This window comes from Stegodyphus dumicola, chromosome X2 (assembly GCF_044657685.1).
Source record: "Stegodyphus dumicola isolate Sdum_Otavi_A_Nest chromosome X2, ASM4465768v1".
Taxonomy (NCBI): domain Eukaryota; kingdom Metazoa; phylum Arthropoda; class Arachnida; order Araneae; family Eresidae; genus Stegodyphus; species Stegodyphus dumicola.
In genome coordinates, this window is record NC_140781.1 from 124,265,290 (window position 1) to 124,290,929 (window position 25,640).

Consider the following 25,640-nt stretch of genomic DNA (forward strand, 5'->3'; position numbering starts at 1 on the left):
AAATGAAACGTATTTTCATTATATGTCAGCTCTTCGTCTTTGGCACATAATTACTTTGGAATAATTAAAAAACCTGTAGAGACATTAGGTTAACTGGAAGCAGGAAAGTTGAAAAATATGGAAATCCTTCTCTGAGAATCGAACCACGGACCTCTGGAATACCGGCTCAGAGTGCAGACCACCACACCACAAAGGCATGCGAAGAAGGCGGGAGAAATACCTAATATATTCCCCCTTTTGAAGGGCGACTGGGATTTTTAGGGGACCCAATCGCCAAATCCTGGGTAAGGAGAATCATCATCCAACACCATTTTAGTTCGGGCGCCACTTTAGAGACATTAGGTATTTTTCTAAGCAGGAAAGATGAAAAATTAACAACGCCTTCGCCGGGAATCGAACCGCGGACCTCTGGATACAGGCCCAGTGTGCAGAGCACCTTACCACGAAGGCATGCCAAGAAGGTGGGAGAAATACCTTATAAATCTGCCTGCAAACTATACTAGAAAGTGTTCACAAACTGTTGGGTTTTATATAGGTAACAAATCTAAAAATCTTTCTGCAATGTGCAATTATAAGTCCTTCACATTTATCTTTATCAAAAATAAGGAACAGGAAAAATTTAATATTATAATTTTGAGTATTAAAATTTTTATCTTTTGAATGAAAATGTTTCTTTGAAGTTATTAAAACTGGTGAGACTAAATTCTATTGACCATAGACCTCTTATAAATAGACCACAATTTAAAAACGAGAACATTAACATCACAAACGTATTAATAAAAATGATTTTAAAAATTTGATAAAAACTTAACAAAACATAAAAAATGCAACAAAATCTAACTTCCTTTTTATGCTTTGTGGTCTAAAAGCCATCTTTCCATCACAGACATCTTACCAATTTTACGTCTGAGTTCAGACTCAGTTCGAAAGTTAAAAAGAGGAACTTCTGAATCATTTTCATAGTTCCCACCACGTGGCACCCATATCTCAAGCAGATTTTGGCCTCATCAAGTCTAAATCTGGCCTTGCATGTGGCTATAGTCTGTTGCGTTCTACGTGTTCGTGGATTTGGAGTGATTGACGACAACACTTGACGAAGAATCAAGACAAAATTGATTCGCCAGTATTTAACAGGCGAGTTCCAAAGATACGTTTACAATCGTCGAAAAACTACGATAAACAGATTGAATCAATCAGCAACACAGCCTTCTGTCTATCAGACTATAACGGTGAAGACAGCTTCACGACAAAACACTAAATACAGCTCCCGACTCGGTCGGTTATAAAGCTTTTATATAGGTAACCTGACCTCAAGAAAATTCTGGGTAAACCGATAAGAATTCGTTGTAAAAAGTTCTCGCTCCGTCTTTGGCATCTCACCAATTTTGTAGCCAAACGGGCGATTTCATGCCAAATTTGGTAACCCTACCTTTTCTTGACATTTTCTGGAAACCCTATATACGCTTTGCAGGGAAGCTATCTTACCGAAGCTGGGCATTTCGTAAAAGTACATTGATTTTATCCTTTGAAATTATAAGTTCACAAGAAAAATTAATATATTCGGTCTATTGGAAAGTTCTAAAACAAAATACAAATTTTTCTTACCATCAATAAACTTTATTAAATAATATAATTGCCCTTATTATTAATGACTTCTTGCCAGCGTGAGGGCAATTTGCAAATCCCAATTTTGAAAAATATTGCATCTTTTAATGCGAAAAATTGAACCAGTGCTTGTTTGATATGTCTTCATTTTTGAATTTTATGCCCTTCAAAAAATTTTTCCCGGACAAAAACAAATGTTAATCGGAGAGTGCTAAATTCGGGGAGTATGGTGAAGGCGACAGAATTTCCCAGCCTAGTTCTGCAATTTTTTGACGAGTCCCCAAAGCAGCATGTGGCCTGGCATCATCATGATGCGGTATGATGTCCGTCCTATTGAACATCGTCGGCCTCTTTTCTTGGACTGCTCTCTTTAAGTTATCCAGTTGCTGACAATACTTCTCCGAAATGAGCTTTTCGCTCGGTTTTAAAAGCTCATAATGGTCCTCGAATGTCCCACCATATACACAACATTCTCTTATTCAAAGTCAAATTTGGTTTTAGAGGTGGAAGGGCTTCCGCGTTCACAATATGCCCTTTTCCTTACGATGTTTTCGTAGATAATCCACTTTTCATCTCCATTTATCATCCGGTTCAAGAAGGGCTCGATTTTGTGCCGAGTAAGCAGAGATGTACATATGACGACTCGATCATCCAAATTCTTCTGACTTAATTCATGTGGCATCCATCTTGAATATTTCCAAACCAATCTTAGCTTCTGAATATGGTCCGAAACGGTTTACCGAGCTGAATTAAGCCTTTTTGCGATCTTCGATGTTGTCAGAAAAGGATCTTACTCTAACATGGTCTTAATAACATCGTCGTCGATCAAAGATGGTCGCCCAGAACGTGGCTTATCAGAAAGGTCGAAATCACCTGTTTCAAATTTTTCAAACCATCTTCTGAATGTCCTGTCAGAAACTATACCTTCACCAAACACTTTCAATAAATTTTTACATGCTTCTGTAACATTTCTTTCTTGTTGAAATTCGTTTAAAATACAGTGGCGTAAATGAATTTTATCAGTAGCCATGGGTACACTTAATGTGAATCAACTTTGTTTTAGTTAATTTGCTGCGTATACATTTGCTACATATACTTGTACACATTAAGCGATAAAAATAGAGATCCGAACGTGCGCCATATAAACATGTGCTTACGTGTCGAAAATTGTTCTCAGAGAAACAGACAGAATTTTCCGGTAGGCCGAATAAAAATCGAAAAGAATCGTTGCTCGTTCGTTGCTTTGAGCTTCCTGGAAGAAGCGAGATTCGTAGGACGACTACATGTGACGTCAAAGCTTCTCTCGCTTCAGTCTCCTGACTTTTTTCTGTTAAGGGGTATTGGTCCAATTCGAGAGCAAGGCTTGACAATAATTTCTTTCTCTCCGTTTTTCGCGTGATGAAATGTGAAATAACCGATAGACTGTGTAATTTTTTTTTTTAAGCACAGAAACAAATGACATGTTTATAGACACTGACTTTCGATATGTACTTCAAGAAGACGAAAAGCATAAAACAATTCGGTTATAATCTATGAAGAAATAATCTATTTTCTTCTATGATCTATTTTCTGAATTTCAAATTGTGATAGAAAAGAAAGTAGTTGATTAACCAATATGTAAAATTTAGTGGGAAGATTTCATTGGATGGAGCAATAGCGGTTTTTTTAGATTAATGATGGAATTTATGTGAGGTCTGCTGAGATCTCTTACGTCAGATAAAATCTGTTGATTAGTGGGTTTAAAATTTTTATTCTCTTCTAATAATTTGAAAAATTAACAATTTTAACATTAGAGATGTTATTTCACTATTAGATATTCCCTACTTATCTTTATAATTATTAGTTTTTTTATAATTATGGTATTAATAAACGGACACGCACTTTTACCTTCAATATTTTTCTTTGAATTTTGAGCAGGGCAGTGCTTTTGCATTCTGATAGCCACACTCTCGACAGGGATGTTCTAAAAAGCGACCACCTCCACAGAAGACCTCCACAGTCATCTGGAACCCTAGTTGTTTGTCTTACGCAGATTTCAGTGTATTTAGAAATTAGAATAACCTTTTAAATTTTAAAAGGGATAATTATTTTTAGAACGCTATAAATTTGAAAGCATTTTAACACATAAAAAAGGCGCTAAAGATCACATGATTTGCTTTAAGAGTTTAAAAATATTTCTTCTAGAGCATAAATATTGAAAAACTCAAAAAAGAAAAAAAAACCTATGAACACAATTGATGAAATACATTAATTTAATGTGAAGAAGAATAAAGATACGACATTTTTCTAGTTTCTCGAATACAAAGTATCACAGAATGCTGGATATGATAACACAGTTTAAGAAATAATCTATTTTCTTGCTGCTACATGCACTAACTCCTATTCTAATTGAAAAAAAGAAGGCACTTTATGCTGTATTTACATTGAGCTGCTTAAAGTTAAACTTTTGAGGAGTCCACGACCTTTGAATTATAAACAGAGCAACAGCTTCAAAGCATGCTTTTAATTTTGTTGTTTAGACGTCTGATGAGCAGATAAGATAAATTTGCTTCCCAAGCATTAAAAAACATTTTCATCTGGAAACCGTATTATTGCCTGCTAGTTTTGTGAGAAAGTAAGTAGGTTGATTTCATTGTACGTTCTATGTTAAAAATTATTATCTAGCAATGAACTTAAAATTGCATCTGCGTTTAATAACCTAACATCTATTATTAGTGTTTAGAATTTCATTATTATTATAATAATAATTATTATTATAGTGCTGGAAGTTTTCAGAATGATTAATTTAAATACGCAAATGCTTCCTCGAGATCAGATACGATTCTTTCTTCATTCTAAACAGTCGCATTTTATTTTAAAACAAGTTTCAGCCATATATGTACATTAGTTTCAGAGTATGCAGGAATCTCCAACAGGAGCAGCAAGATTAAAGTAATAACTTTTTTTTGTCCTACCATTCGATGTATATATTAGGAAAAGAGCTGTATTATAGAGTAGGATTATAGGAAAACCCGTATATAAGCTAGTCTATTATAAGGTAGTCAAGTAATGTAGTATTGTAGCTACTTTTAAAAAGGCTAAGCACCATTAGAGATATTTTAAAAACCTAAATCAAATGCAAAAGCACTTTTTAAATTAAACATGAGCAGAGAGATTGGCACTCGATTCTGGCAATTTTTTGAGTATTTCGAACCACGTATCCTCCAGTTGCTCCGATTGCTAATACTGCTCTTCCATTTGCTCTGATTGCTAACACAAGAAAGCGTATTAGTATGCGATAATTCTTTACAAGAACCAAAAAATTCTGCAACAGTTATTGAAAAATTGGGGAAAGTATTAAAAATTAGGATGTTATTGTGCTAAGAAATTTTACTTAATTATTTAGGGTAGTGAATGAGGAGATTCATTGTAGCAAGCTAAGTACTGGAAGTATGGCTGTAAAATATTTTAGAATTATTTAATCAACAGATCTGAGATTTAAATTTCTTATTTTGGCAACAAAAACCAAATTTCTATCTTCCTTAAGAAAAATCATGGAATGCAACACATTCTAAAGATATGGGTCTATGTTCACTAAATAGAGCGACTTCGACTTTTTGTTTCGTGAAATAGGGCGCGATTTTGAAATTCTTTGCATTTACTACCGAAAATGCGTTCGCAATTACTTGTGTAGAAAAATACTGAATTGTGTCTCCTTGGAAAAGAAACGAAATAGTTAAAATTGTTCTTCAGAAAAATCCTCCGTGTATAATATATGTACACCTTGCACAAGAAAAAAGGGGGCAGTTTGTGGAAATTTAACTTGTGTCTCGAAAGCACGACTAATTTTTATATGTTAGATTTATATACATTATTCTAACATAGGTATTTTGACACAAAATCGGACTTTTTCTGAAATTAGCATATAATTTTTTTCCGTATTTATATTCTATGGCTCAAATTATGCCTAGATATTAAATTTTGTAATTTTTGGTGAGAAATTTACGGAGAAATTTAAAATATTTATCTTGGGGCATTTTTTTTTCAGTTTGTGCCAAAAATAATTCACTTGGCGAAATTCTTAATTTATCGTAACCTACTTACTTTCCTTTTTTTTTCATTGATGTACCAGCGGAAAAAAAGGTCCATCTTTCATTCTTTCAAATAATTTTAAAAAAGTGCGTAACCCACATTTTTGCTATTATCGCTGATAATAAATACGCCAAATTTCAAAACGCCCCAAAATGTAAATTCACATATATCTTAGGAAATTTTGAATAAAAGAACTCTAATTTTTTGCAGGTATGCTTAGAAATACATCTACTTTAAGATGATGGTAAAAATTTTATAGATTATAGTTCAGAACCTTTTTCGAAAAATTTCTAAAAATGATTTAAAATTACAAATTCAAAAAATAAATCATAAAAAATGGGCTAATATTGTTTGGAATGAACCTAAATTTTGAAATACGAAAGGAAGAATCAAACAAGTTTAATAAAAAAGATATTTTAATAAATATATACCAAATTCAATCAACATGGGGGAGCTAAAATTTTGAGAGTTATTTTTTAAAAACTATTCGAGCGACATTTACAAAACTTGGCACTTTCGCACAATTTGAGTCGTAGGAACGAAATATAGAAAAAATTAGTATGTTATTTCAGAAATGTCCGATTTTGTGTCAGATACCTATGTTAGATAATGCTATATATAAATATAATATATATCTCAACTCACGCTTTCGAGACATGGAAAACGCAAGTTAAATTTTGACCATCGGTCCAGTAGAACGGAAGATATAGAACTGCCCCGTTATTTTTTCTGTGAGCAAGATGTACATTCTGTATAATTTAGAGCTGACGTGGTCTTAAATTAGTTTTTAAAATGCCGCAGTACCCATTTAGATGTAAGGTGTTAATTGTTTACTTAATGGACGTCTAAACACAAAAAGTTTGGTGACTGAAACTTATTTTTTAAATCAAAGACCGTTATTACAATAAATACGTTATTACAATTGTAAGGATTTTAAGTTTGACTAACGTTTATTTTGCTTTAAAACTTCACTGTCATCTCTTATTTTCGCTTAAGTATTTAAATTGTGGTTTTTCGCCAAGATGGGGAAAGCCTTCTTGCCATTATACTTCTCGCGAGCTTGCAATCAGTTGCTGTCCGCCTTTAAGGCCACAGGTTTAGTCCTCTTGAAATCCAAAGACGTATTGTAGTTTTCCACAACTTGCGTTCTACATACGTAATAATTTGAAAGACCAGTCTTAGTGTTAGTCATCTGTGTAAAGTAATCAAAGTTTAGCTCTTATTTAAATTTAGTTAGTTAGCAGTTTTTATATTTTTACGTTCAGACCACAAGTGGTCGGTTTTTGTATCCCGAAGTGCGGGAGCGCCTGTAATATCATGGAGAATAAAGGGTAGTTAAACCCTTCGGATCTTAGTCATCTATTTTACAATTCCACAGAACATAGCTTCCAGTAAGCTCACTGTTCCCATTCAGGACACTTCATGTTCGCAGAGCAGATAAGGAGAAATACTAGTCCTGATACAATTAGTTAAATAAGTAGCATAAAATATTATATTTATATAAAATGGGGGCAATTTGCTTTGAAATATATTTGTGATGATGATCAAGTTGTTTATAGGGGTAACCAACACAGATTTTGGCCATATTTTTTGTTTATATATTCTGATTAAGTTTTAAATAAATATGTGAACTTAGATCTTCCATTAAGATAATTAAATGCATTATTTGAAAGCTCAAGAAGTCCTTCAGAGGTCAAAATCAGTTCCCAACTATTCATCAACCCAAAATACATGCTACTACTACTATTACTGCAGCCTCTAATTATTTATAGAACTGTGAATAGAGAAACAGACAGCTAACAAAGCCAGTAAATTACAAGACAGAATTAAAAAGCAGGAAATTCACGAAAGAAATCTATGTTCAAAATCTTGAGTAATTTTTATTTCTCTAAAGGAAAAAAAAATCCTCTGCACTATATTTTCGTTTTTACATCATATTTCACTTTAATTTTATTGCACGTTTTTCGCAAATGTACAGCTTACTTTTTAATAACCAGTATTATTGTTTTAGTTAAGTTATAAGGTATTTCTCTCGCTTTCCTAACTTGCCTTCGGGGTGTAGTGGTTTGGCACGCTGGGCCGGTATTCCAGAGGTCCGTAGTTCGATTCCCGGCGAAGGCGGTTGCTAATTTTTCATTTTGCCTGCTTCAAAAAAATACCTAAGTCTCTACAAAGTATTTGCTTTTTTTTTTTTCCTCTGGCCCACTTGTGGCCGAATCGTAAGAATGCTGACTACTGATACCTCAAGACAGATTCAAATTCCGAAGAAATGGCTGACTCTGTGGGAGACTTCGTGTTTTATTCCAAGTGCAATATAAATGAAATTCGTCTTGGAAAGTACTCCACGAAGGCAGTCACCCTTCTTAGATAGATAGCCGTAATCTAAATCATCCAATTCAATACTTCGTTCGCTGTTCAATTCTAAAATTTATCAATTATCTGTCACAGCTGTTTTACTTTATTTATTATTCGTTTCGATTTGAATGTAGTATTTTGCACCTCATCTGGGTGATAGTTATTTCATTTTTATGATATTTTTTATTTATATATACATACAGGTAATTATTTACTACGTAAAAGATAGACGTTGAATCACAATTGAAGAAGGAACTTGCAGTCATGGCGGATTTAAATATTTTCCTTTTTGTTTTGTTTGACACACGTTTTATGCCAACATGAAATACTGAAAGCAATGCACCTGTGTTTGAAGAACTACATCGGAACCGATTATAATTTTGAGATATAATTTTTGAAGACAGACAGTGCAGAAGTCTAGATAGCTACAGAAACAGAAGCGAAAAGTAACATATTTCAAAACGGAGGCCTAGTTCTAAAGGAGAAAGGTTTGGGTTTACAATTCTAACTATTAAAAGTTTCGATACTGTTTGGTTTATCTTTTAGTTTGCAATACGAAAGGTTTGAAAGTAGAAATATGCAAATTAAATTAGAGGGTTAAGGGGAAAAAATTAAAACTATTTTATTTTACATTTTTTTTACCTTACATAGCTGTAATACTACAGAATGTGGTTGAGGTCGTAGATGTTTATCCATAAGGCAGACACTTGAAGTTATGATGATACAGTGTAAGTGCAGAATGAATGAGTTCCAGTCGTAACTGGATTTAAATATTCCTTTTTGTTTAAGCTGAACAAACATAACAAAAAGCCAACATGAATAAATTAGCCACTATACACAGGCTTTTTTAGTAGAAAGCAGACGTTACGAAGTCCAGCAAGCAAAAGAAGCAGAAAGAAAGTATAATGTGCTCGAGGTGTTCGAGACGAAATCTAATTCAGAGTGTGTTAGTTTAGATATTAGTTGGTATGATTAGACTGGCTAATTAAAAACGCTGTAAAATTATTATTGACTGGTTGAGTTTCAGTTCAGAAAAAAAAATCTTCGTCAGCAGCATTATATAAAAATCATATGACATAGATTAAACTGGACATGATTCAGTTTAGAGAGGTTTATTATAAGCAATTACTATTTTTAGAACAGAATGTTTTTAAAATGTTGAGGGAGAACCGCAAATGAAAGTTAATATTTCGATTTATATATTTTATGTCACATATTTCTCCTTTCAGAAAGAAAAAGGCTTAAGTGTAGAACTACGTCTTACTAAAACTAGGTCTTTAAAGGAATAGAACTAGCAAAAGCAGATAAACATTACAGTATGGAAAATATAAATTATGAAATTTTGAATTAAATATTAATTTTTTAAACAATTGCAAAATGTAAATTTTGAGTATAATGTAAGGATCTTAAGTTTTACTAACGTTTATTTTATTTTTAATCTTTACTATCACTTCTTATTTTCTACTTCCGGCCAGAATTATAAGCGCTAATGTGTTTATGCAAAGTTTGTCTGGCGAACGCCAAGTATTTAAGTTGTGGCTTTTTGCCAAGCGAGAGAGAGGAAGCAGTGAGTCGAAGCAGGCCGCTTACCTTAGAAGTTTTACGCAGTTGCTGGTTGCCTTCCAGGCCAGAGGTTTTAATCCTCTTGATAAATTTTAAACGTATTGTAGTGTTCACAGTTCTCTGTACTACATACGGCTTCCTGTTAATATAAGGCCAATCTTCCACGTTTATTATTTTAAAGTTAAATTAGAGTTTAGTTCTATTTTTATATTTTTACGTTAGACCCCAAGTAGCGGGTCTGTGTATTCCGAAGTACGGAAGTTATTGTAAATAGAGAAAAATAAAGGGTTTTGTATACCCTTCTTGTGTATCCTGTCTACTTCCCACAGTTTTGAACATAGCTTTAGTAAGCTCTCTGTTCCGAGTCAGGTCCTTGCATGTTCCCGAAGAAGGTAAGACGGAACATTGAACCTGATAGTGGCGCCCAACGAAGAAGAATAACCATGGCCGAGTTTCAAGAAGAACCTGTGCTGCCTGCAGAAACGGCTCAGAATCCAGAAATGCCAGCTGCCGCCCTGGAAGGATTTGGTTACATCGTCCAGACCATGCTCGCTTCGATGAAACCAGAAGCAACATTTAATGGAAACTCACCGGTAACCAGTTTTTTGGAAAAATTGGATGACCACTTCATGCTCTACACCGTGCACGAATTTCAAAAAGTTACCTTAGCTACCAGCGCTTTGAGGGGCCAAGCGCTTAACTAGTTCAAATGTATAGGCAGAAGTCTCTTGGGTCAAGCAGAAAGTCCCACCTATACTTACGAGAATTTCAAGACTGCCCTACTAAAAGCCTTCCCTGTCGTAAGGGATCGTGCGAAATTAGAAACGGAACTTTTTAGTATATATCAACAAAGAATCGAAAACCTCTCAAGCTTTATTTGAAGAAAAATTCACGTCTTCAAACTCTTGCATGGAAACCGTCCGGATCCTGAGATAATTCAAGTGATTTTGCCGAGGTTACTGCCCCAAGTGCAAGACTTTATTGAATTAAGAAATCCGACTACACTGGAAAAGTTAATTGAGCTAGCAATCCAGTTTGAAAGTAGAAGAACGGCGGACGTCGAAAGAAGACGCCAATATCAACAGCGAAACCAATTTGGTGCGCCAAGACTACAGCAAACTCAAGCACACGGCTACGGAAGCAAAGCGAATCAGTGGGCAAGGAAACCCGAGCATTCAAAAACAGCCCGCGAACGTCGACAGTTCAATAGCAATCCAGGAAAAAAGTCTCAAGGCCAGTGGAAAAAGAAGGAAAGCACGGAAATGAAAAATAATTTAAACTAAAACGGATTTCTGCTGACGGGAGGGTGCGGAAATCCGAAGGCCTAGAAAACCCCTCTTCCTTCAAGTTAAATACAGTAATGGTGAAAAATTTGACTCTTCCGAAGATTGAAGTGTTGGTGAATAATATCCCAGCCACCGCACTCCTGGATACAGGCGCGCACTGTTCCTGTGTGGCAGAAGATTTTTTTAGGAAGTATTTTCGGAAATACCGCATATATAATTCGGATAATACGACAGTGTTAGCGGCGCAAGGAGAAAAATGTAAGTGTATAGGTAAAGTACCGTTGTATGTCCGTATCAAGGACGAACAAGTAAAGGTGATGTTTTTTATAGTAAAGAATCTGCAAGCACATATAATTTTAGGAATAGATTTTCTTTCAGAAGCACAAGCAACGCTGGATTTTAATGAAGCGTCCCTTAAGCTGACAATGAAACCAGTTCGTGCAGAAAAGGCTGAACCGCCGATGTTAAATCTTGACCACCTGCCTAAAGACGAGCAAGGAAGAATCCGACAAATGGTAATTGAATTTGCTTCGTTATTTAGTGATATTCCAGGATTTACTCAGGTTACTAACCATAGTATTGACACCGGGGATTCAATGCCAGTTCGCCACAAAGCATACCGGTATGATAAGAATAAGGAAAAAATTATAGAATGGCATATCACCGATATGCTACGTAAAAGGATCATAACGCCCATCTCAAGTAGTTATGCTAGCCCGGTGGTTTTATGTAAGAAAAATAATGACTATCCTTTGACACATCCAAAAAGGTAGAGATTCGCGATTGATTACCGTAAATTAAACTCCATAACTAAATATCCGGTATATCCGTTACCTATTATTGAGGAGATTCTAAGGAACATAACATCCACCAAATATATGACGACTTTAGACTTGACGACTGGTTATTTTCAAATAGGGGTTAGGCCTGAGGACGTGCCTAAGACTGCTTTTATAACCAAGTCTGGAACTTATGCATTTTTGCGTATGCCGTTTGGCCTTTCAGGGGCCCCGGCAACATTTCAGCGATGTATGGACATTGTGTTAAGACCTGTTCTTGGAAAGTCCACATTTATCTATTTAGACGATATCATTATTACTAGTGATAATCTCGACCAACATGTACAGGATTTAAGACAGGTGTTTTCTTTATTAAATGAGGCCGGTCTAAAAGTTAATGTCGAAAAGTGCAAATTTGCAGCCCCTGAATTAAAATATTTAGGTTACAAGATATCTCAGAAAGGAATAGAGACAGACGAATCAAAAATAATCGCTGTACAAAAATATCCGACTCCAAACACGGCAAAGAAGCTCTCTTCTTTTCTAGGACTTTGTTCATATTATAGGTCCTTTATAAAAGATTTTGCAGCTATCGCTGAGCCATTGTTAAAATTAAAAAGGAAAAAGGCAAGATTCTCGTGGACGGCCGAAGCCAATAGTGCTTTCGAAAAATTAAAACAAGCATTAACGCAAGCCCCTGTGTTGAAATTTCCTGAAAAGGATGAGAATTTAGAAATTTCAGCGGATGCTTCGGATTATGCGATAGGAGCGGTACTTTCGCAAAATCAGCAGCCCGTGGCATTTTTTAGCCGAACTTTAAATCAAACACAAAGAAACTATTCCGCGACCGAGAGAGAGGCACTTGCAGTTCTGTTAGCAGTGCAAAAGTTCCGAGTCTATTTTGGAAAGGCGCCAATAACAGTGTACTCTGATCATGCGGCGGTAACTAGATTGTCCTCAGGGAAAAACTTATCCCCAAGGTTAATAAGATGGGCACTCAAGCTACAAGAATATAATCTGGTAATCAAGCATACCCCCGGAAAGGAAAATATCGTAGCAGATGCCCTATCAAGAATTAAAATAGATGAACAAGGTAATACTGTAAAGGTGGCAATGCTCACAGCATGTACAATAAATTCCCGAGAAACTGTAATAACCGAACTGAGTAAGGATCCTGAGTTTGGAAGCATTTATGAGTATTTAAAGGATCCTGAAAATTTTAGCCACCAAGATATTGTGGCGATAAGAAATAGGGCAACCCATTACGATCTAATAGATGGTCTATTATTTTATACAAAAACTACAAATTCCAACAACGAATTTCGACCTGTTATCCCAGCTAGTCTTAGATTAAATACCCTGCAGGAGCTCCATGACAGCCCTTTAGCTTCTCATGCTGGTATTCGGAAAACTATCCAACGCGTACGCGAGGCAGTCTATTTTCCTGAACTGCAAAAGTTAACAAGGGCGTATGTTCAGTCCTGCCCAACATATCAGGCAGTTAATTATATTAATTTCCGCCCGGCCGGGTTTCTAAATAGTATTAAATCCGAATTTCCAAATGAAATAATTGGAATCGATTTATTGGGCCCTTTCCCAAAAAGTCAGTTAAACAAAAGTCGCTATCTCATTGTTATGGTTGATCATTTTAGTAAATGGACCGAAATTGTTCCCTTAAAACGAGCCTCCGCGAAATTAGTTACTGATTCTATTTTAAATAAATATATTTTAAAATACGGGGCGCCCCTAAAAGTTATATGGGATAATGGTCCTCAATTTGTAAGTAATATATTTGAAGACATGTGCCAAAAACTGGGCATACGTCATTTAAAAATGGTCCCGTATCGGCCGCAATCAAATATAGCGGAACGGGTCAATAGAAATATAGTGAAAAGTATCCGTAGTTATGTTAAAAATTTTCATAAAAGCTGGGATAACTATGTTAATGAATTTGCTTTCGCCCTTAGGACTGCAAAACATGATACAGCGGGCAAAACTCCTGCTAAATTAGTTTTAGGCAGAAAGATTATAACGCCGTTAGATAAATTATTTTATGTGCAACAAAGAGCCCCAGAATTTAAAATGGGTGATATAGAAAAACTAATTAAGGAAGCAAAGAAGAATACTGAAGTAGCACAGAGAAACAAAAATAATATTATGACTTGAAACGACGGGGAGTAACTTATAAAGTAGGGGATGAAGTTTTAAAAATTAAGCATTCACTTTCTTCAGCACCAGAAGATAAAACTGCCAAATTTTTTCCACGATTTGAAGGACCATATGTTATAGAAAAAATAACTCACGCTGTAGTAGTGTTAAAAGCCAGAAATCTTGAAACCTGCTCCGCAAACATTGATCAAATCAAACCCTACTATGATCGTAATAAAATGCAAATATTTTCAGATCTTTTCCAGGATCCGACACGGCAGACACAGCAGGCACAAGCTCCAGAGGTGGAACAACTACAAGTACAAGGGCAAGCCATTAAGAGGCAGGAGCAAGTGAAAAGAAAGTTTCCCCGCGGGAAAAGTGAAGGTAACAAGAAAAAGAAGCCGTTCCACCGTCCAGAAAAGAGAGCTCGCGAACACCCCCAGAATGAAGAAGGGAGAAGGACGACGTATGCAAAGAGAACCAGGAGAAATGACGTCAACTATAACCCGGCTCTAAAACGGAAGATCTACTCATCCGACAGGACTCTCCGCAGCAAATGTCGCCGAACTGCGGAAGGGCCATCAGCGGCGGAGGAAAAGTTACAAGGAAAATTTGAACGGCCAGCAACGAGGTCCAAGCAGGAATACGAAAGAAGTTTCCCGGTTCCGCCAAGACCAGCTGCCATCAAACGACCAAGACCACAGGCAGAAGCGAAAAAGAAGGTATTCAAGGGTGACAGAACTGGAGAAAAAAGAAAGCATCTAAAGGAAGGCACTGAACGGCGAGCCCGTACAAGCAGGAGGATAAATCAAACAACTATCTGCACTACCTTTAAGGACTGGGCCCAGAAAAGAATGTCCGAATATCACAAAGATAAGTAAAATTTTATGTTACTTTGCAAACTTAAGTTAATCTTTCATTCTTACTGCAAGTGGCAGATTTTAAGAAGTTTTACCTCATGCGAGGTCTACCTTTATCGCCAAAAGGGCGAGAAATGAGTTGTTACCGATTTTGGTATTATGTTTTTCCAATTACTCGCGCGTAAAACTAAAGTTGATGTATAATAGCGTTGTGTAAAGACTTAAATGTTGTAAAAAGTTATTGTATAAATATTATTTAAAACATTCTGGCAAGAAAGAAGATTTAGTCTGAAAGACTTTTTGAAATGTATTATTTCAATGTAGAAAGAATTGGCACTTGCTTTGAAAAGAATAGAAGTTAACAATGTACTACTAATGTATGTTTTCAAATGTATAAAATTAACGGCATGTTAATATGTTCTTATATACAATGTGAACTGTTATTTTAAATGTTAAGAAATACCGTGATATTGTAAAAGTGAAAGTAATGTTAAATTTTTTTTTTTTTATTCGTGTGACTGTAAAAAGACTAAATCATGGTGAATATGTGTTAAAGGTTGAATGATGTAGTTAGGCTCTCTGACGCTACACTTCAGAGTTAGCCACTTTCAGAATAGTACCTCAGGGTTTAGAGTTGAAATTAGGGTGTGTTACGAGGTCTTGGTATGTTGAATTTTAACACGTTAGTGTTTTGATTGTAGGAGGAAGTGTTGAACACCTAGACAGAAACACATTCGTGTTTGGTGTTCTTTTACAACACATGTCAGAGAGCACGGGGAGAGATAATTAAAATAGTCATGAATGAAATAAGAATGTTAAGAGAAATATAATTATACATGTTACTTGCCATTTCATTTTGTAACATTTCATTAAACTAGTTTTCCTTCCAGATCTCTGGAAGGAACCAGATTTGAATAAAAGCTCCTGTTTAGATGCAGTACAGATGAAAAAAATTGGGTGTCCTGGGAGCTGCTATTGTAAAAACAAATTTCTTTCTTTTAAATTTCTAGTTTCTAGCGAAAAATGTTTGTAAAAGATTGGCCTCGCGTTAGATTCTAGAGCTAAAAGTTTTCAACAAGGTCGTTTTAGACCTCAGTTTCAAACTAATTAACTCTGGCGGGAAGTATGTAAGGATCTTAAGTTTTACTAACGTTTATTTTATTTTTAATCTTTACTATCACTTCTTATTTTCTACTTCCGGCCAGAATTATAAGCGTTAATGTATTTATGCAAAGTTTGTCTGGCGAACGCCAAGTATTTAAGTTGTGGCTTTTTGCCAAGCGAGAGAGAGGAAGCAGTGAGTCGAAGCAGGCCGCTTACCTTAGAAGTTTTACGCAGTTGCTGGTTGCCTTCCAGGCCAGAGGTTTTAATCCTCTTGATAAATTTTAAACGTATTGTAGTGTTCACAGTTCTCTGTACTACATACGGCTTCCTGTGAATATAAGGCCAATCTTCCACGTTTATTATTTTAAAGTTAAATTAGAGTTTAGTTCTATTTTTATATTTTTACGTTAGACCCCAAGTAGCGGGTCTGTGTATTCCGAAGTACGGAAGTTATTGTAAATAGAGAAAAATAAAGGGTTTTGTATACCCTTCTTGTGTATCCTGTCTACTTCCCACAGTTTTGAACATAGCTTTAGTAAGCTCTCTGTTCCGAGTCAGGTCCTTGCATGTTCCCGAAGAAGGTAAGACGGAACATTGATCCTGATAATAATACTTCTGAAAATAGATGCAATTTTTACAGTCCTACTAGTATTTCAATATTTCAGTTTAATTTCAAAACGTTCGTATTTTTTAGACTCCAAATTTTGATTCCTTCGGGAAAGTTTTTCAAAATTTTTGCATAGGGTATCACAAACACAAAAGTTTTATACACCCATTAATGATTTCGACGTCTGGTGGCGCAGTGGCTAACGCGTGTTTGCAGTTAGCACTATAGGTCCGGGTTCGATCACCGGGCTGGGGTAGATTGACTCAGCCTTCCATCCCTTGAGTGGGTCGATAAAATGAGCGCCAAGTTCGCTTAGGGACTAGACACCGGGGCTCCTACGACAAGCTGACAACATGTCCAGGGCATATGTTCATGTATCCGTTGGCCTACGGTCTAGGAAGCAGATATCAGGACACTGCAGGCTCTCTAAGGGCTGTTGCGCCACTATTTATTAAAGTTTTAACACACATTTAGTTTACTACATAAAAAAACACATTTAGTTTATTAAAGATCTTGATTAATTATGACAAATATCAAAATTCATAACACTAATTTTTGAAATCATAAATTACATTTTAGCATCATAAATGTACGCTTCTTACTGAAATGATAATTCATTTTTATATATATTTCTTTCTCTTTCATTACATTAATTCATCAAATTGGAAGGCTCTTTAACTCTTCAAAGTTCTCTCTCTCTCTATATATATGTGTGTGTAAAATATAACAAAATACGATAACTGCTTTAAGAATAATTGGCGAACTCAAAAATTAGCATTTTAGATTTCGTGATCTCCCCCTAAATTCATCTGTTCTCCCAAATTAGAGAATATTCTATGTTATGTAACGCTACTTGAAAAGGGGCAACTAAAACTAAAACTAACCAGTCATAGAATTAGCTGTACTTTGTGCACCTAATCTTCTTTCGCCTCTTCGCTTGCGTCCTGACAGCTTGTCGCTCAGCCTCTGCTATTTATTCGCCACTAATTAAAATGTAATTGCATATTTAAAATTAGGAAAATAAATATTATAAAAAATTCAAGAATAAATCATGTTTAACTATCAAGCTGATCGTGCTTCTAAAATTCCATCCGATCATCGATTACGCCATAATGTCTAGTCATCTCCGCAGCAGTTTTTTCGGCCATGACTAAACGTGAATTGTTTTCATCTTCCGCCAAAAGCTCAATTATTTACACACACACACACATATATATATATATATTCAAAATAAATTAATTAAAATATATAATACCAATATATATATATATATATATATATATATGTATATATATATATATATGTATATATTGGTATTAAATAGAGTAATACAGATTACTTTAAAAATACTTTAGATACGTAAAATCTTATTCATTGCGTTCATTTTGCAGCAACAAAAATTGCGTAATTGCTTTGTGGATTATCATGAATGAAGAAAATAAAAATGTTAAAAAAACAAAATAAATTTTAGTAAATCCGTTAGTAAAATAAATTATATATAATTTATTTACTAACGGACCATTTAGTAAAATATCTCTTTTGATAAAGGCAGTTAGAATTCTTTTGAAATTAAGTAACTTATAAGCATATTTAAAAAACGAATCTTGAAAAGGTTTTTAAATGGAAACATCAAAAATGAATCAAGAATAAATTCAAAATGGAAAGTTAAAAAAAAAGGCTTATTAAAATAAAGTGACTGTTCCGACTGTTAAAAGAAGATTCCAAAATCGAGAGATATTATTGTAAGAGTGAGTAGTAGTATTTTTTCCCTTACTTGAGAAAAATGCCGCCTGACACCTTCGCCTTTAATCATGTTAACTCAATGTACACTTTGTAAAAATAACGAACTTAATGCAGTCTTTGCAAAAGCAACTAAACAAGTACGAAAAGGTGAAAAATTATATTCATTATAAGACAAAAATGTATAATTAAAACTCAACAGTTTTAACAAACGGACCAAACGTTACAATAAACAGAAATGTACATGATATATATAAATTGCCAGAAGATGAATTAACCTACATGTTTGTTAAGTACGTTATTTTCTTCGCGCTCAGAATGGAATTGGGGGTTCGAACCAGGATAGAGAATTGGAGGGGCAGAGAGAATGAGTAAGGTGTGTACGTGGGGACTTTTGGAATCTGTTTTTAGAATGCGGGAAAGAAGAGGTCCTGGAAGTTTTGACTTTAAACTGACCAAACAAAAGTGTTAATTCATTTCTGGCTAACTGTCGTAGCGGAAAGAGAAAAAAAGTGCTAGTAATCTTCAATGCTCTATAGCTTTTAAGCAGACTTAGTTTGGAAATGAGCCTATTTTTTTTAGTAACAGCAATAAAGAAAATACCAGAAATGATGATTTTTACATTATATACAATAACTTCAGTAGTTACACTATTTATAAATCTTTTAACTGATAGTCATTCAACATATACTTTTAAGATATTAATCTTAAAAGTATATGTTGAATAACTATCAGTTAAGATATTAATTTTATCAGTTAAGACTATCAGTTAAGATATTTAAGATATTAATACTTTTAAGATTTTAATAAATTTTCATATCCCTATCAGCCAAATGATTTAAATTGAGTACTTAAGGCATGTTCTTTTAAGACAATGATTAATAAAGTTATCAGGTACTTGATTATTTTTAAGAATTTTAATAGTAGTAGAATTTCATGTTGTAGAGTTATTGTAGCTGTACAAATACTTTTAATGTGTTGTATCTGATTTAATATACCATTACTAATAACTTTCTAGGAAATGTTGGAAGTCCAATTTATTAATTTGTTTAGTATTAAAATTGAAGTTGCATGTTTTGTCATACTGTAGAATCTATATATCTGTGTGTATGTGTATGTGTGTAAGATAAAAGATATATAAATCAGCTTTACAGTTTAACATAGTAATAGCCTTTTAATTTGGTTACTTCCTCTTTATTCTAAAAATAATAATAAAATTTCTGGATTGCGTCATTTTTAGATTAATCTATGCCACAGCGCTTGCGCAACGCAGATGACGTAGTTATTTCGGAACCTAAACTCTGAAAACTGAAACCTTTCCAACGTAAATTTAAACCTTCCTCTTTCCTGTACTGCGTAATTGGATAACTACTTACTTCGCTTGTAATCTTTGTTGCTGCATGGGCGCCATTTCATTTCGCTGCTCTCTTCCTATCGCAATAGTATTCAAAAATGTAAATGTTCTGAAAATAGGCACGATTACAGTGCCAAGTGAATTTTGGCCTCAAATGTGAATTTAAATAAAAATGGAATTTAATCTGACTCGACTGCCAAGGTTCCTATTCATTATGGGTTAGCATTCTACGCAATCATAATTTTACCTCTTCAATATGCCATCTAAGTGCTTCATCAAATAACATTGCTGCTACGCCTTTTACTCTTTTTTTATCATATATATATATATATATATATATATATATATATATAATAAAAATTAAAAACACATTCAAATATCATAATCAGATGCAGCGAGTTTACTTTAGTTTATTAACGATCTTGATGAATTAAGACAAATATCAAAATTTATAACACTAATTTTCGAATTCATAAATTACATTTTGGCATCATAAATGTTGCACTTTTCTTACGCAAATCATAATTAATTTTCATTTATATTTCTTTCTCTTTTATTACCTTAATTCATCCTTTGAATGTCTATTTTAATTAGGTTATTTCCTCTTTCTTTGCTAAAAATAGCAACTGCTTAGAATAAATTTCTCTGAATTGCATCATTTCAAAATTAGTCCAGGTCATAAATTCTTCCATAATGCTAATTAATGATGGACACTTGCATAAGACTTCAAGTAAAAGTAATTTCAAATTCGGGACCAAATCTTTAAGTTAGTCATTGGTTGCTAATCTGAATTAAGCTATATCATTCTAAACTGAAACTACATCACTATGTATTGAGCTTTTGTTTTAGATGCGTCGAATTTGCTACTCTTTCTTCAAGTATATTTAAAAGGTTTAATGTAGTTCTTTAATAACAGGCCAAAGATCTGGCTTCGCGTAAGTCAACCGACATCTCTGTAGCGGAGATTGCGGGAAATGTTTCTTTCGAGGCCAAGTTGACGGTAGTTAGCAGGTCTGATAGCAATTTTAGAGGTGATCATACTACTCCCTATTACTACATACACTGTAGTAATAGGGAGTAGTATGATCACCTCTAAAATTGCTATCAGACCTGCTTCTTGAAAGACGTATTTGATTAGTATGGCTGTCTTGAGCATTATTCATGATTAAAGCAAATACTTTCACAGTTGTATAGTATAAATTATTGTCTTATATTACTTCGTATTTCTACTCAATTTCATTAAATTCTGGCTAGCATTATTTAAAAAAATTAGAAAAAAACGTATATTCCCTTAATTTTGAAAGTAGATAGGACACATATTTGTAAGCGAAGAAAGAGAGATTAAAAAAATTCTTGTTTACTGATCTGTTTTTAAAATCAAATATGCTAACTCAGATATTCAGTAGAGTTAGTATCCACTAAAGGTCTGGAAGACAAGGACATTGATTTTTTTTTAATACATTGATTCAAACCGCGATATCGCAAGAGAGTCCTTGGCCAGTCTTCGACTAAATTTCAAGGCTTTTAAATTACAATGCACATTAATAATACTGTTGTCCATGATCTTATTTTTATAATTGTGAGGTTGTAAGGATCTTAAGTTTTACTAACGTTTATTTTATTTTAAATCTTTACTATCACTTCTTATTTTCTACTTCCGGCCAGAATTATAAGCATTAAAGTATTTATGCAAAGTTTGTCTGGCGAACGCCAAGTATTTAAGTTGTGGCTTTTTGCCAAGCGAGAGAGAGGAAGCAGTGAGTCGAAGCAGGCCGCTTACCTTAGAAGTTTTACGCAGTTGCTGGTTGCCTTCCAGGCCAGAGGTTTTAATCCTCTTGATAAATTTTAAACGTATTGTAGTGTTCACAGTTCTCTGTACTACATACGGCTTCCTGTTAATATAAGGCCAATCTTCCACGTTTATTATTTTAAAGTTAAATTAGAGTTTAGTTCTATTTTTATACTTTTACGTTTTGACCCCAAGTAGCGGGTCTGTGTATTTCCGAAGTACGGAAATTATTGTAAATAGAGAAAAATAAAGGGTTTTGTATAACCTTCTCGTGTATCCTGTCTACTTCCCACAAATGTTGAACATAGCTTTAGTAAGCTCTCTGTTCCGAGTCAGGTTCTTGCATGTTCCCGAAGAAGGTGAGACGGAACATTGAACCTGATAGTGGCGCCCAACGAAGAAGAATAACCATGGCCGAGTTTCAAGAAGAACCTGTGCTGCCTGCAGAAGCGACTCAGAATCCAGAAATGCCAGCTGCCGCCCTGGAAGGATTTGGTTACATCGTCCAGACCATGCGCGCTTCGATGAAACCAGAAGCAACATTTAATGGACACTCAACGGTAACCAGTTTTTTGGAAAAATTGGATAACCACTTCATGCTCTACCCCGTGCACGAATTTCAAAAAGTTACCTTAGCTACCAGCGCTTTGAGGGGCCAAGCGCTTAACTGGTTCAAATGTATAGGCAGAAGTCTCTTGGGTCAAGCAGGAAGTCCCACCTATACTTACGAAAGTTTCAAGACTGCCCTACTAAAAGCCTTCCCTGTCGTAAGGGATCGTGCGAAATTAGAAACGGAACTTTTTAGTATATATCAACAAAGAATCGAAAACCTCTCAAGCTTTATTTGAAGAAAAATTCACGTCTTCAAACTCTTGTATGGAAACCGTCCGGATCCTGAGATAATTCAAGTGATTTTGCCGAGGTTACTGCCCCAAGTGCAAGACTTTATTGAATTAAGAAATCCGACTACACTGGAAAAGTTATTTGAGCTAGCAATCCAGTTTGAAAGTAGAAGAACGGCGGACATTGAAAGAAGACGACAATATCAACAGCGAAACCAATTTGGTGCGCCAAGACTACAGCAAACTCAAGCACACGGCTACGGAAGCAAAGCGAATCAGTGGGCAAGGAAACCCGAGCATTCAAAAACAGCCCGCGAACGTCGACAGTTCAATAGCAATCCAGGAAAAAAGTCTCAAGGCCAGTGGAAAAAGAAGGAAAGCACGGAAATGAAAAATAATTTAAACTGAAACGGATTTCTGCTGACGAGAGGGTGCGGAAATCCGAAGGCCACGAAAACCCCTCTTCCTTCAAGTTAAATACAGTAGTGGTGAAAAATTTGACTCTTCCGAAGATTGAAGTGTTGGTGAATAATATCCCAGCCACCGCACTCCTGGATACAGGCGCGCACTGTTCCTGTGTGGCAGAAGATTTTTTTAGGAAGTATTTTCGGAAATACCGCATATATAATTCGGATAATACGACAGTGTTAGCGGCGCAAGGAGAAAAATGTAAGTGTATAGGTAAAGTACCGCTGTATGTCCGTATCAAGGACGAACAAGTAAAGGTGATGTTTTTTATAGTAAAGAATCTGCAAGCACATATAATATTAGGAATAGATTTTCTTTCAGATGCACAAGCAACGCTGGATTTTAATGAAGCGTCCCTTAAGCTGACAATGAAACCAGTTCGTGCAGAAAAGGCTGAAAGGCCGATGTTAAATCTTGACCACCTGCCTACTGACGAGCAAGGAAGAATCCGACAAGTGGTAAGTGAATTTGCTTCGTTATTTAGTGATATTCCAGGATTTACTCAGGTTACTAACCATGGTATTGACACCGGAGATTCAATGCCAGTTCGCCACAAAGCATACCGGTATGATAAGGAAAAAAGAATCAAACCGGTATGATAAAAGGAAACCGGTATGATAAAAGGGTATGATCAAAGGAAAGCATACCGGTATGATAAGGAAAAAGGAATAAGGAAAAAATATATAGAATGGCATATCACCGATATGCTACGTAAAAAGATCATAACGCCCATCTCAAGTAGTTATGCTAGCCCGGTTGTTTTATGTAAGAAAAATAATGACTATCCGTTGACACATCCAAAAAGGTGGAGATTCGCGATTGATTACCGTAAATTAAACTCCATAACTAAATATCCGGTATATCCGTTACCTATTATTGAGGAGATTCTAAGGAACATAACATCCACCAAATATATGACGACTTTAGACTTGACGACTGGTTATTTTCAAATAGGGGTTAGGCCTGAGGACGTGCCTAAGACTGCTTTTATAACCAAGTCTGGCACTTATGCATTTTTGCGTATGCCGTTTCGCCTTTCAGGGGCGCCGGCTACATTTCAGCGATGTATGGACATTGTGTTAAGACCTGTTCTTGGAAAGTCCACATTTATCTATTTAGACGATATCATTATTACTAGTGATAATCTCGACCAACATGTACAGGATTTAAGACAGGTGTTTTCTTTATTAAATGAGGCCGGTCTAAAAGTTAATGTCGAAAAGTGCAAATTTGCAGCCCCTGAATTAAAATATTTAGGTTACAAAATATCTCAGAAAGGAATAGAGACAGACGAATCAAAAATAATTGCTGTACAAAAGTATTCGACTCCAAACACGGCGAAGAAGCTCTCTTCTTTTCTAGGACTTTTTTTCTAGACTTCTTTTCTAGGTTCTTCTAGACTTCTTTTCTAGGTTCATATTATAGGTCCTTTATAAAAGATTTTGCAGCTATCGCTGAGCCATTGTTAAAATTAAAAAGAAAAAGGCAAGATTCTCGTGGACGGCCGAAGCCAATAGTGCTTTCGAAAAATTAAAACAAGCATTAACGCAAGCCCCTGTGTTGAAATTTCCTGAAAAGGATGAGAATATAGAAATTTCAGCGGATGCTTCGGATTATGCGGTAGGAGCGGTACTTTCGCAAAATCAGCAGCCCGTGGCATTTTTTAGTCGAACTTTAAATCAAACACAAAGAAACTATTCCGCGACCGAGAGAGAGGCACTTGCAGTTCTGTTAGCAGTGCAAAAGTTCCGAGTCTATTTTGGAAAGGCGCCAATAACAGTGTACTCTGATCATGCGGCGGTAACTAGATTGTCCTCAGGGAAAAACTTATCCCCAAGGTTAATAAGATGGGCACTCAAGCTACAAGAATATAATCTGGTAATCAAGCATACCCCCGGAAAGGAAAATATCGTAGCAGATGCCCTATCAAGAATTAAAATAGATCAACAAGGTAATACTGTAAAGGTGGCAATGCTCACAGCATGTACAATAAATTCCCGAGAAACTGTAATAACCGAACTGGGGAAAGATCCTGAGTTTGGAAGCATTTATGAGTATTTAAAGGATCCTGAAAATTTTAGCCACCAAGTTATTGTGGCGATAAGAAATAGGGCGGCCCATTACGAACTAATAGATGGTCTATTATTTTATACAAAAACTACGAATTCTAACAACGAATTTCGACCTGTTATCCCAGCTAGTCTTAGATTAAATATCCTGCAGGAGCTCCATGACAGCCCTATAGCTTCTCATGCTGGTATTCGAAAAACTATCCAACGCGTACGCGAGGCAGTCTATTTTCCTGAACTGCAAAAGTTAACAAGGGCGTATGTCCAGTCCTGCCCAACATGTCAATTAGTTAGTTATATTAATTTCCGCCCGGCCGGGTTTCTAAATAGTATTAAATCCGAATGAAAATGAAATAATTGGCATTCCAAATGAAATAATTGGCATCGATTTATTGGGCCCTTTCCCAAAAAGTCAGTTAAATAAAAGTCGCTATCTCATTGTTATGGTTGATCATTTTAGTAAATGGACCGAAATTGTTCCCTTAAAACGAGCCTCCGCGAAATTAGTTACTGATTCTATTTTAAATAAATATATTTTAAAATACGGGGCGCCCCTAAAAGTTATATCGGATAATGGTTCTCAATTTGTAAGTAATATATTTGAAGACATGTGCCAAAAACTGGGCATACGTCATTTAAAAATGGTCCCGTATCGGCCGCAATCAAATATAGCGGAACGGGTCAATAGAAATATAGTGAAAATTATCCGTAGTTATGTTAAAAATTTTCATAAAAGCTGGGATAACTATGTCAATGAATTTGCTTTCGCCCTTAGGACCGCAAAACATGATACAACGGGCAAAACTCCTGCTGAGTTATTTTTAGGCAGAAAGATTATAACGCCGTTAGATAAATTATTTTATGTGCAACAAAGAGCCCCAGAATTTAAAATGGGTGATATAGAAAAACTAATTAAGGAAGCAAAGAAGAATACTGAAGTAGCACAGAGAAAACAAAAACTATATTATGACTTGAAACGACGGGGAGTAACTTATAA

At 35.2% G+C, this 25,640-nt stretch overlaps 1 protein-coding gene across 1 annotated transcript in view; it reads left to right on the forward strand.

The window, feature by feature from the left end:
- Positions 1-4,110: 4,110 nt before the first annotated feature.
- Positions 4,111-25,640, forward strand: part of LOC118200797 (uncharacterized) — a 53,930-nt gene continuing 32,400 nt past the window's right edge. The window contains exon 1 of the mRNA XM_035372758.2: positions 4,111-4,219. Coding sequence (XP_035228649.1) covers position 4,219 — 1 coding nt within the window. The 5' untranslated portion in view covers positions 4,111-4,218. The remainder of the gene's footprint in view (positions 4,220-25,640) is intronic.